This window comes from Pongo abelii, chromosome 14 (assembly GCF_028885655.2).
Source record: "Pongo abelii isolate AG06213 chromosome 14, NHGRI_mPonAbe1-v2.0_pri, whole genome shotgun sequence".
NCBI classification, from domain to species: Eukaryota; Metazoa; Chordata; class Mammalia; order Primates; family Hominidae; genus Pongo; species Pongo abelii.
The window spans coordinates 119,488,690-119,501,912 of NC_071999.2; the positions used below are offsets into that span (position 1 = coordinate 119,488,690).

The window sequence follows — 13,223 nt, forward strand, 5'->3', positions numbered from 1 at the left end:
CACGAGGTCAGGAGATCGAGACCATCCTGGCTAACATGGTGAAACCCCTTCTCTACTGAAAATACAAAAAAATTAGCCGGGCGTGGTGGCGGGCACCTGTAGTCCCAGCTACTCGGGAGGCTGAGGCAGGAGAATGGCGTGAACCCGGGAGGCAGAGCTTGCAGTGAGCCGAGATTGCGCCACTGCACTCCAGCCTGGGTGACAGAGCGAGACTCCGTCTCAAAAAAAAAAAAAATATCAAGCCAACTGTCCCAACTGTCCTCAGAATCTAACCTGTAGATAACTATAGATGAGGCTCACATCTTCCTTCCCCTGGCTCACCTTGACAGCATTGCAGCTCTGGTCTAACTATAGATGAAGCTCACATCTTCCTTCCCCTGGTTCACCTTGACAGCATTGCAGCTCTGGTCTAACTATAGATGAAGCTCACATCTTCCTTCCCCTGGCTCACCTTGTCTGCAGCTCTGGTCAGCCACCGAATGCCAGGCAGTGGTGGACACCATGAGAGCCGTGTGGCCAGAAGGGAAGGGCACGGGAGTGAGCTGGGAACCTTGGCTGTTGGGGAAGTTGCAAAGCTCCAGTTTCCTCACAGCGTGCCTTTATGATCCGCACTGGCGACAGCAGGCTTTGTCTTTCCTTAGAAAGCCTTTGTGCCTGTTCTCACTTGACCAGATATCGTGTACAGAGCACTTGCCGGCAGTAGGCCAAGCTCTGCACATTCACGAATTGCTTTGTCTCACAACACCCTGAGCTGTAGGTACCTGTATTGACCATATTTTCTAGATGAAGAGATGAAAGCCCAAGAGAACCCTGTTAGTGCTCGGCCAGATCAGAGAAGACAAAAAAGCACCCCTGCCTTCATGGGTTGTGTGGATGAATGAGGGTCGGCCTAGGGCTGTCCCCTCGCAGTCTGTCCGGTCTGTCTGTGGGTAGAGGCAGCAGATGGGCCACTTGTTCCTGGAATTGCAGAAGCAGATAACCAAGCATAGAAAATGTACGTATCCCTCTTCTGCCCCAACAGAAGCACCGTCTTTTTGCTTTCTTTTTCTTTTTAATTATGGATATGATAGGTAGGTTTTTTTCTATGGTGTAAGCATTTCTGCTGTTGGATTTTGTTTGCTGTTTGAAGACCTGCCTAACTTATCTCAGTAGGCTGTATAAACCCTTTAACGAAGATTGGGCCTTTTCTGAAATGAGAAAAAGGATGGTTGCTGAAGAACCTATCTCGAGAATACACTGTTGACAGACTGATGGTGTCTATGTGTCTCATATGCTGGAATTACTTGTGCAACATTGTGGCTATAGGCTGTATAAATCCTTTAATGAAGATTGGCCCTTTTCTGAAGTGAGAAAAAGGATGGTTGCTGAAGAACCTATCTCGAGAATACACTGTTGACAGACTCACAGTGTCTGTGTGTCTCACATCCTGGAGTTACTTGCACAACATTGTGGCTATGTGTTATATCCTAGAATATGGAATTGATTTTGATATTTAGAAGGCCAGAGCTTACTTAGTAAATGCCACACTGATTTTAGCTTACCATTTTGTACTTTTTTCTGTGGGAAATAACAAAACAATTATTGATTGAGGATCTATATTGATTTTACAGAAAGTTTTTCTCATTTAATGAACACTTTACGTTGGACTTTCCATCTTAACAAGACACTGCCCCAGGTGGAACTCTATCTTCACAACACCTGAGCTGCCCAATGGTGTCAGATTGACTGGCGTCCGTTTAACCCCATTAAGTTGAAAGGATCTGTGCACCCTTATCTGGAAACAGAGCTCCGCCTCCAGCTGGTGCGGCCGGCCGGCCTGCCTGCCAGCAGAGAGACTTGCTGGGAGGTCCAGGCCACAGCTCTCATTCAGCTCCTGGAGTCAGAAATGCAGGATGGCTGTTGGGGTTCCTTGAAGCCTGTCCAAATGTACTTGGGATGGGTTTTTTTGTTTGTTTTGTCCAGACTGTTTCTGTAGATTCCTAATATAATGAGCCATTATAATTTTGAACAATTTGAAAAGAGTACTTCTAGAGGAACCTGTTAACCATTCAACCATTAGGTCTTTGCTGTAAGTGTCTTTAATTTTCTGGCGATGCTTTCTGAGAATTCAGCAAAGCCTCAAGAAAAAATAGTGTAAGCTGTCTTAGCCAGGCCCCTGTAGCTGTGGTCACAGCACTTCCTGGTGTTACAAGGACTCAGACCCCCCCGGGAGCCCCTTGGCTGTCCTCAGCACCGTTTATTCCTCCTCAGGCTCTGCCTGGCACCCTACCCTCCCTGGTACTCTTTCTTTGTACCTCCTGGTACTCTTTGCCACCCTGAGACTCCAGCTCCTGTCTGATTTGTGCATCCTACTTAACTGATGTGTTTTTCCTCCTCTCTGTGTGTGAGGATGTTGTCACCACCTCACGTCGGCTCTTGAGTGTGAAGTGTCTTGCTGCACAGCAGAAACAGGCCTAGAGAAGTCCCTTGGTATGGCCAGTATCGTGTTGCTGACAGGCGGTGGATCAAGAGTTAGCATGTAGGAAGTCCATGTTCTGTCAACTTTGATGAGCCATCTTCTTAATCTGTGCAGAGGGAGCAATGCCTGCACCACGAGGTTGGGGAGATTTTCAGTGAGGATGCATGTGAAGAGTGTTTCCTAAACCAGAAAGCAGTTTATAGTCATTTATGATTCCAGCTTTGCATGAACCTGAGGGACGCCAGACCACTTGCTCTACGAGCCCATATTCTGGGTTCTTTGTCCTAAACTACTTTTTGGGCCTTTTCCTAAAAATACACATTCTAAGAGTCAAGGTAAGAGTGTTCCTAATTTGGTGCATGCATGAGAGTTCATGTTAGTTTTCATTGAGGCTGGAAGTTAAACCTGAGCCATTTTCCTGTCCAGCTGCACTTCGCCACAGGCTGGGCACACTGGCTCACACCTGTAATCCTAGCACTTTGGGAGACTGAGACAGGAGGATTACTTAAGACCACGCGTTCAAGACCAGCCTAGGAGTATAGTGAGGCGCCGTCTCTTTTAATTTTTAAAATATAGTCCTAGTGACTCTTACCAGGCCAGTCACCATCTCCAGGAGCCCCTCTGTGGGAGTATGTTCAGTGTCTGCCCTTTGTGAAGTGGGGCCTTTTGTCCGGCCACCTAGCCCCAGGGCACTTATGGCCTGGGTGTGTTTCTGCCGGCAGGGACTTGAAAGTGTCTGGCAGTGAAGGAAAGAGAGGATGAAGGGAGGCTGGAGAGGGAGTGGCGAGCGGCCGGAGGCAGGCAGGGCCGCGGGAAGGGAAGGCAGCACAGGCAGGCTGAGGTGATGAGATACAGAGATCCATGATTGAACTTCTAGTGTATCTTAGCCCACTGGGGCTGCTATGACAAAACACCATAGCCTGTGGCTCATCAACAGCAGGAGTCTGTTGCTCACAGCTCTGGAGGCTGCAGGTCCAGGGTCAAGGCACTGGCAGATTTCATGTCTGGTGGGGTCCATAGCCAGCACCTTCTCACTGCATCCTTATATGGTGGAAGAGTCAGGGGAGCTCTCTGGGGTCTCTTTTGTAACCCCATTCTTGAGGCTTGTCCACTCTCGTGACCTAATCACCTCCCAGAGGCCCTGCCTCCTAACATCATTACCGTGGAGTGAGAGTTTCGGCCTATGAATTTTGGGGGGACATGAACATTCAAGACTAATATTCTTTCAGTATTCCAATTACTGAATGGTGTGTAGTATTCAGTGGAGAAGATAGCTGAAATTAAGGGTTAAAATTGTAATAATGGCCAGGTGCGGTGGCTCACGCCTGTAATCCCGGCACTTTGGGAGGCTGAGGCCAGTGGATCACGAGGTCAGGAGTTCGAGATCAGCCTGACCAACATGGTGAAACCCTATCTCTACTAAAAATACAAAAAATTAGCTGGGCGTGGTGGTGCATGCCAGTAATCCCAGCTACTCAAGAGGCTGAGGCAGGAGAATCGCTTGAACCTGGGAGGCGGAGGCTGCACAGCAGTGAGCTAAGATCGTGCCACTGCACTCCAGCCTGGGCGACAGAGCGAGACTCCATCTCAAAAAAAAAAAAATTGTAATAATTAAACTGGCCAGCGTTTTTGAAGTTTTCCTTAGCAGGTCTGTACAGACTCACTAGATAGTGTTTTATTTTTAAAGAAGATTAACACATGCTGGCAGGACCACTGCAGACAAATGGTAAGCTTGTTAATTTTTATATCAAAACACGACCTCATCCATCTTCCCTCACCCACATGATTGAGAGCTGAGACATAGAAGTTCTGTCGAGGGTTCTGTCTGTGTTCAGTGCTGTAGTTGAACAGCACAATGAGAAAAGCAGAGAAGGTGAACTCCTCAGCTCCTGTGGAGGGCCCCATGACCCTCTTGGCCTTCAGGTCCACAGTCACTCCGCAGTGGTGAGAGGATTCTTAGATGCCTGAATGGGTCTCTAAGTGTCTCTTTAAGCACAGTTTACTCCTGAAAATCTAGCCTGAATCCCAGGTCTTTACTGCAACTGCACAACCAACGTCTTAGGCTTTGTAGATGTCTTGGCTTTGACTTGACTTCATGTATACATTTTTAGTGTGACCTGGCCATTAATTACTTAAGTGAGAGAAAAGACCGTATTAATAGCTTTCCTAAGTAGGTTGAAATCTTTCGTTTTCTAAATGATATAAGTAGGAGACGATGGGTGTATTTCTCTTCTGGGCCAGGTACCTGGCAGCTGCTAGAGCTTGCTGAGTGTCTGTTGGGAAGGTTTTGGTGAGATGTGTCCACAAGTCTCCCCAGCCAGGTAGTGGGCTCAATGGTAGGAGCACAGGACAGGACCAGTGCATCATCCTGCGTCCCCTCACTCTGCTCGCAACGCAGAGTCAGAGAGACACGTCCAAGAGCCTCATCATGTAACAGGAACTCAGGTTTTAAAAGCTTAGTGCATCTCACTAATCTAGTAAGAAGTACCACATCAGTCAAAAAAAATGACCAAATTTAGGCCAGGCGCGGTGGCTCACGCCTGTAATCCCAGCTCTTTGGGAGGCCGAGGAGGGCAGATCACGAGGTCAGGAGATTGAGACGATCCTGGCTAACACGGTGAAACCCCGTCTCTACTGAAAATACAAAAAAAAAAAAAACAAAAAAACCGGGTGGGGTGGCGGGCGCCTGTAGTCCCAGCTACTTGGGAGGCTGAGGCAGGAGAATGGTGTGAACCCGGGAGGCAGAGCTTGCACTGAGCTTGCACATTGCGCCACTGCACTCCAGCCTGGGCGACAGAGCGAGACTCCATCTCAAAAAAAAAAAAAAAAAAGACCAAATTTAAAAGATATCCTTTAGGCCTTGGCTGAACACAGGATCTCTTTAAAAAAAGAAAAAATATCGTTTTAGGCTAAGTGCATTAAAATTCCTACAGTCAGATTTACGATATTATAGAGATGGAAATCACATACCAAGGGGACAAAATTAACTTTAGAAAAAAAAAATCAAACATGAGGGCCGTGGTGGACAGGAAACAGTTGTTGGATTTGAGACAGCTAGCATGGAGTTAAAAGGCCTGATCTTTAATATTTTGCTAGTAGAATTCATAAGTAAATGGTTCTCCTTTCTGCTGGTCAGATCATGATCAGAAGCATCTTCCTGTTCTTGGACCGCACCTATGTGCTGCAGAACTCCACGCTGCCCTCCATCTGGTGAGTGTCCTCACAGGATAGAGCTGCGTCTTCCCTGCGGCTGATGCTTTTCGTCCCGTTTGTGTCTTCCGCAGGCTAAGATGGTAAAGTGTGTGTGATTACTTGTGCCTTCCTTTCTTCAGCCAAAATCATTAACGTGAACGTAGGAGTCCAGGTGGGTCTGTCTTATCCTTCAAACACCAGGTGTCTAGCCAGCAGTGAGGAGTGGAGCGGGAAGCTGGGACAGGCGGCTGACTTTGGTCATGAGTGTGAAGACGGAGGGTCTTGGTTTCTCTCTGACGACTGGAGGTTGAGTCTGGAGCAGCTCTTTCCAGCGCTGCAGTTGAAACTCTGAGAAAGACTGCCTGCTGCCCGTGGGGTGGCAGCCCTGAGGCTGTGCGTCCCCTGTGGGATGGCTTGCTCAGCCTCCCGGCCTCCTGAGCACATAGCACTCATCATCTGTCATCTTTCGGGGACTGTATACACTAGGGGTTCTGGGGCCTTTCCTCAGCAGCATTCATGGTCACTGACCCCTGCATGTCCTCTGCTGACCCCTGTGTGTCCTCTGTGACCACCCCAGGGTGCTGAGTCCTGCCGCCTCCTGCAAGCCGACTTTGGACAAAAGTTGTGTCTGGTCTCACCGTCTGATTTGTCTTGTTCTCTGTTAATGTAGTGTTTCATTCTTCTCACATTCATGCATAAAAGTGATGTTGTGCCTTCTCATGAGCTTTAAACCCAAGTTCTTTAAAATGTGCCTGCTTTTCCTACCCCCACCCACTGGGCATGCTGAGCCAAGGCAATGTGATTTCTGCTTTCACCATGTAGAGATTGCTCTTGTCTGAGATGTCGGTGACCTGCCAGTTACCAAATCCAGCGAGCGTTTTTGTCCTTATTTTATACAATATTTGTGCAATTTTGAACACCCTGTCCTTGTTGAAGCTCCCGTTAATGCCATTTGCGCTTCTAACTTCCTCATGGAACTCCCACACATCTCCTAGCAGGCATCCATGTGGTCTATGAGAAGGCAAACGCTGCACAGAAAAGACAGCCTGTGTTCCAGGAAAGAATGGAGATGATAAAAGTGATCATAGCAGATTATTTAGCATTTGCTCTGTGCAAGGGACTGTTTCCTACTAATGTATTTAATCCCTAGAACAGCTCTATGGCGTGGCCATTGTTACTCCTATTTTATACAAACTAAGGCACATAAGTTAAAATAACTTGCCCTACCTCAGTTGTCTGGCCCATAGTCTAAATGCTTTTCAAAAATTATTATTATTATTATTATTATTATTTTTAGAGACAGGGTCTCACTCTGTTACCCAGGCTGGAGTGCAGTGGCGCAATCATAACTCACTGCAGCCTCAAACTCCTGGGCTCAAGAGATCCTCCTGTGTTGGCCTCCCCTGTAGCTGGGACTATAGGCATGCACCGCCACATTCGACTAACTTCTAAAAGTTTTTTGTAGTGCCAGGATCTCGCTATGTTGCCCAGGCTGGTCTCGAACCCCTGGCCTCAAGCGATCCTCCCACCTCAGCCTCCCAAAGTGCTGGAATTACACAGGTGTGAACCACCATGCCCAACACTAAACTCTTAATTTATAAACATAGTTTATACCATAATTGTCATACAAACTATAAACATTGTTTATAGAATAGAATAAATGATGCCACCTCCAGTCTATCACAAGAGGCTAAAAACCTGAATGTGAGCATCATTACAAGAAGAATCCTGGTTGAGGTGTGTGTGGGCAATGCGTGGTGAGGACATACTTTGTCCATCTCTGGGATGGGGAGGAGGGCTGAGGGTGAACCTTGGCCTGTGCTTTGAAGAATGGGCAAGGGTGATCAGGCAGCTAAGAAAGAAAGAGTAGAAGGAAGGAAGCAGTAAGTTCAAAGCTGAGTATCTCCTGCTAGTGATGGCTAGGATGGCAGCATGACCAGAAGAAGCCTGTGTGGGGAGTGGGAGGTGGGGAGGGATGGAGCTGATGAGGGCCCTGAAGGCTTTTCAGCTGAGGTTGATGTTTTAAAGAGAAGATCCCAGTGGCAGGGTAGAGAGTCACACAAGTGGAGACCTAAGCCTTCCTAAGCACTGGCTACCTGCCTGGCACTGCCCCAAGGGCTTCACAGGCAGGAACTAATAACATTTGATCCCCATTTTACAGTTCAGGAAGGAAAGGCACAGAGACATTAAGCTTCTTGCTCAGGGTCACACAGCTAGCAAGTAGTAGGGCCAGGATTCAAACCCAGGCAGCTGCCTCGAGCCCACAAGTCTGGCCACTGCACCTTCCCGCTCCAACTGTGGTGAAGTGCACAGAAGACCTGGTGTGCAGCACGCCCGGGAGCAACAGGAGAGGCCCATGGCGATGTGGTGGGCAGTCAAAGGAGGTGCATGTCTCCACCATCGAGGTGGCTCCCAGGGCCCTCTGCACACCTGTGTGACACCCACCACTGTGGCTGCTGCCACCACTGCCACCATAATATTATTAATAATATTACTACCACCACCGCCACCACTGCGATTTCTACTGCCGCCACCACCACTGTTACTATTACCGCCACCACCACTGTTGCTATTACTGCCGCCACCACCTGCCCACCATGTTACTGCTGCCACCACCACTGTTAGTATTACCGCCACCACCACTGTTAGTATTACCGCCACCACCACTGTTACTATTACTGCCGCCACCACCTGCCCACCATGTTACTGCTGCCACCACCACTGTTAGTATTACCGCCACCACCACTGTTAGTATTACCGCCACCACCACTGTTACTATTACTGCCACCACCACTGTTACTATTACTGCCACCACCAGCACCACTCCTGCCCTGATGTGCCAATTCAGGATTTCTGGCTGGAGCCCAGCATCTGTATTTTTGGCCCCTCCTTAATGGAGTACTTGGCCATTGGGGACAGCATGAGTGTCAAAGCAAAGCACAGAGCCCACAAGATGGGTTTTGTGGACAGCCACTGGCAGCTGAACCATCTTCCTAACATTCTTCAGGCCATGAGCTGAGGACTGCGATGAACTCTGAAAGCTGTGTGTCACCTTCTCTTCTCAGGGGAAAGCAGCAAACGTTTGGTAGGAGAGCTCCCAGGGCTTGGAGAAGGGAAGCTGCTGGGATGTGCTCAGCAGAGGACACTGGGAAGAGAGTGTACCCTGAGGGCTGTTAGAGACAGTGGCGGGCGGGGCAGGTGGGGCAGACAGGGTCGTGGTGCCCAACTGCCTGAGCGTCTCCAGTCACTCAGCAGGAAGGTGGCGAGGACCCCAGGCTTCTGCCAGCAGCTTGTGTGATACCAGTTTTATTGTCAGTGGCATGCATGACCTAGCAGTGTCTCCAGGAACGTGGAGCAGCTCTGTTTAAGGAAGGAAATACAAAGCACGCTAGACTGGCCGAGAAACAGAAGTTTTTAAAAAGGAATTCTTGGCACCTAGATGTAGAGAATTAGCAACTTCACATTTTTGGGATGATATTGAATAGCATAGCTGGAGATTCACCCATAACTTCTAAAAAGCGAAACTAAAATGTAGTCCTGTTTCTTACTGTCTGTACAGGGATATGGGATTAGAACTGTTTAGAACCCATATTATTAGTGATAAAATGGTTCAGAGTAAAACCATTGATGGAATCCTGCTGCTGATCGAGCGCGAGAGGAGCGGCGAGGCCGTGGACCGGAGCCTGCTGCGGAGCCTGCTGGGCATGCTGTCTGACCTGCAGGTGAGTGCTGCCTGTGCGGAAGATACCTGTGTACCTGCCCAGCTACTTGCACCAGAATAAATGGTTGTACCAAAGATGTTAAACAATGAAATCATAAAGACATTTGTTGAAGATAGGAGAGTCTTTAAAATCCCTAGAAGGGGAATGGCTCTCGAGCTACCACCACACCAGGTGCCACAAAAGAGAAGATAGATCAAATATCACTACATAAAATGCACCTTTTTCATGGAAAATATAAACAGAGACAAAACCAGATGACACACTGGGGGAAAATATTAGCAACACACACGAAGTTCTTTAGAGCAATAGGACCCCAAGGCACGGTAGGAAGAGAACAGAGGAGGGCCTGCCTGGCCGTTTTGGGAAGGACAGTGCAGCCAGCCGGCTGGGTGGCCACAGGCGGCTCCAAGTTCGGGTCATGGCAGCCTGCCCCGTCAGAAACTGGGATGTGTTACCACTTGTAAAGATTGTTTCCTTTACTGAAATTGGTCAATAACTTTGCTCATTTCTTAGGTGTATAAAGACTCATTTGAACTGAAATTTTTGGAAGAGACTAATTGCTTATATGCTTCCGAAGGCCAAAGGTTAATGCAGGAGAGAGAGGTGAGATGATGGGATGTTTCTGAATCCCCTGGCTTTGTTTCTGCAGATGAGCACCTGGGAGGACTTTCCTCATGTTTGCCTTTTCACACACACGCAAACGTTTCATTGAAAATCTTCTGAAAGCTGCAATCTTGCCAGAATCCCCAGTAATGAGCTTCGTTCTTAGTATACTAAGAATTTAGTTTATGTGAACTTAGAAACTATTGCACTCCCCCGACAAGTAAAAAGCTGTAAGATCATTTCTGAAATAATTAAAATAACTCAAATTTAAGCAAGATGATAAAAACATACATCTTAAAAATGAAAAATAAATACAAATGATAAAATTTTTTATTTGTGTGAAGCACTGCAAAAAATTTTCCCAAAAAAAGCCGTGTGAAAAAACGTATGATAGTAATAGGAACCCAAAAAACTTAATCACCTTTCCAGATACCAGAGCAAAATCATAAAGGAACCTGCCCCATAGACTGTCACCCAAATGGCGTGTGCTACTGCCTAGAATGGACCCTGGCCATTGGTTCCTTCATTCTGGCTTTGGAGAGGAAGTTTCATGTCAGATACTGAGCCCGGCTGCAGCTACCCCAGCAGAGCCTCAGGCCTTTCCTGCACTGTCTTGGGAAACATGGGGGTACTTTGAGGTCCCCGGCAGAGCCCCAGGCCTTTCCCGCACTGTCTTGGGAAACATGGGCGTACTTTGAAGTCTCCTGCAACCGTGTTGTTTGGTGTCCCCCAGATGAACAACCAACTTGTTGACTTGCTTTTGCTGACCCAGCTGTGCAGGGCAGGGTTGCCATTTAGCACCTCACCCTCTTACCAAGTGCTGCTCAGCTCCCTGTGGGCCCTGGGGATGGGAGGAGGGTGTGTACAGACCCCGAAACTTGGTGGTGAGCAGGGACAAAAGAGAAGTGCAGCCTGGGCCCTGTTCTAGGATGGATGTTAATCTCAGGGTCCTTTCTCCATGTCCCCCACACACATATTTCCGTCCTACCTCTCCCTCCCTGTTAATCTGTGTTAATATTTGGCTTGAATATATATTCTGCTTTTTAAAAAAATTACATGTAAGGAAAACAAAATTTCAATTTCTTGGATAGTGTCGACAGTCTTTTTGTTACTGACACGTTTAATTGTTTTGTTTGTAAGGTTCCAGAATATCTTAACCATGTAAGTAAACGCTTAGAGGAAGAAGGAGACAGAGTAATCACTTACTTGGACCACAGCACACAGTAAGTACTGTTTGCTCGCTGAGCATTCGTATCTTCACCGTGGCTGGAAGGTTCTCCTGGCTGGTTATTGAAATAAAGGGTGACTTTGTCAATTCATTCAATACTAAGAGTATTTTTGCACCTAGCATATTTTACTATGTTATTTGTCATTATTTGGCATTCACAAATTACAGTTTTTACCCAGTGCCTTGTCGTGAGTTACTGTCTAAAGGAGTAAATCTTGCTGAGATACTTGGCATCTTTGAGTTTTGAGATGGTCTATTTATGTTAATGGAGTATCACTGAATATTAGACTATTTTGATTGTGCACTCTCTGTTACACATTTTATATTGCTTTAATTTTATTTATGGTGCTGTCACACAATTTTCTCTTTTTATCTAATGTTTTTTTCCTGCAAACCTCAGGTTGATGAGTAGCTAGGGAAACAAAAAGGGAGAGATTATGTGAGCGTGCATGTCAGGCACAGAGTGTCCATATGATGGGAGGCAAGGACAGAGGCAGAGGGGACAGCAAGGGAGAGAAATGAAAATGATACAGTGTGCAGCCGGGCGTTATGACTCACACCTGTAATCCCAGCACTTTGGGAGGCTGAGGTGGGCGGATCACAAAGTCAGGAGATCGAGACCATCCTGGCCAACATGGTGAAACCCTGTCTCTACTAACAATACAAAAAATTAGCCGGGCGTGATGGCAGGAACCTATAGTCCCAGCTACCTGGGAGGCTGAGGCAGGAGAATGGCATGAACCCAGGAGGCAGAGCTTGCAGTGAGCCGAGATCGCGCCACTGCACTCCAGCCTGGGCGACAGAGTGAGACTCCGTCTCAAAAAAAAAAAAAAAAAAAAAAAAAAGAAAATGATACAGTGTGCAGAACTGGACCCAGTAGGGAATGATAAAATATACAGATGTGCAGAACAGGACTTGGTAGGACTCAGCAGAGAAAACAGGAGGAGAGATGAAAATGATACGGTGTGCAGAACTGGACTCAGTAAGGTAAGGAAAGGGGCAGGATTATGACAGAATCCAGCACAAAAACAGGGCGCAGAAAAAGAGATTTGGTCACTCAGACGTGTGGAGTGTTGGAGGAGCCTGTGGGAAATCCAAGATCTCGAGCCAGGCCAGGGCGGCTCAGGTACCATGTTGTGCTTCCTTCCAACTGGGAGCAGAAGAGCAGCCCCCAGGAGACTGGGAAGCAGCAGCCAGGGAAGTCAGGGGGAAATAGTGGAGAGAGCTGCAGCTACAGCAAAGCCCAACAACCAGGGTGTGCAGGTCACACACAGCCTCCCTGAGCCCTTTCCGCTCGTGTAGGAAGCAGAAGGCGGAATGTCGGCTCTACTCTTCTCCATAAGATGGTGCATTAAAACGTTCCTTATAAACTAGAAATGAAGGCTTGGGAAGATGGCTAAAATAAGCAATTCTTGGAATAACGCAGAAGCATCCCTGCTTCCCAGGGCCCGCCCGTGGGCCTGTTTGTGCCGTTCAGTAGGTAGTTTTTAGAAAGCGCTTCCTTTAGCGTCGTTAGCAACAGGAGTCGTCGTCCGTTTGCATGAGGAAATGCTCTTAACCTTCCGTTTCTGATTGCCTCTAGACTGCATCTGTCGTAGAGAAACGCCCCCGTCTTTTACAGAGAACCAGTTTCTTCTTTAAACTTTGTTTCTAACGCTTATTCTTTTTGCCTTATATAGGAAACCACTGATTGCTTGTGTGGAGAAACAGCTATTAGGAGAACATTTAACAGCAATTCTGCAGAAAGGTAGATTTCCTAACTCTTGTGCAAATTAAACTGAACAATTATCCTTAATTCATTAGGAAAGTAAAGGGAGCATTACAAATAGCAATGTTAGGATGTTTGTTATTTTCATAAGACAGTCATTAAAAATCTTTTCTAATGAACATGTTAGCCATCCACAGGAGAAAAAAAATCAGTAAGAGAAATAATGGAAGGCACCTAGTGGAACTACATTCACTGCTAAAACCCCAGTGGCGGGAAGGCCCGGCGGACCTCCTATACCACACACATGCTGAA

General features: G+C 47.3%; 1 protein-coding gene across 3 annotated transcripts in view; it reads left to right on the top strand.

Moving 5' to 3' along the window:
• The window catches only part of CUL4A (cullin 4A), a 55,007-nt gene that overhangs the window by 13,745 nt on the left and 28,039 nt on the right, over window positions 1–13,223 (top strand). For 2 of the 3 annotated variants that reach the window (XM_002824451.6, XM_054529294.2), the window contains 6 exons: window positions 4,115–4,184; window positions 5,595–5,668; window positions 9,210–9,372; window positions 9,886–9,975; window positions 11,116–11,198; window positions 12,883–12,950. In XM_002824451.6, the coding sequence (XP_002824497.2) occupies window positions 4,115–4,184; window positions 5,595–5,668; window positions 9,210–9,372; window positions 9,886–9,975; window positions 11,116–11,198; window positions 12,883–12,950 (548 nt within the window). Of the gene's footprint in view, window positions 1–4,114; window positions 4,185–5,594; window positions 5,669–5,790; window positions 6,907–9,209; window positions 9,373–9,885; window positions 9,976–11,115; window positions 11,199–12,882; window positions 12,951–13,223 lie in introns of those variants that run through there. The other variant, XM_054529295.2, reaches the window with a different exon arrangement.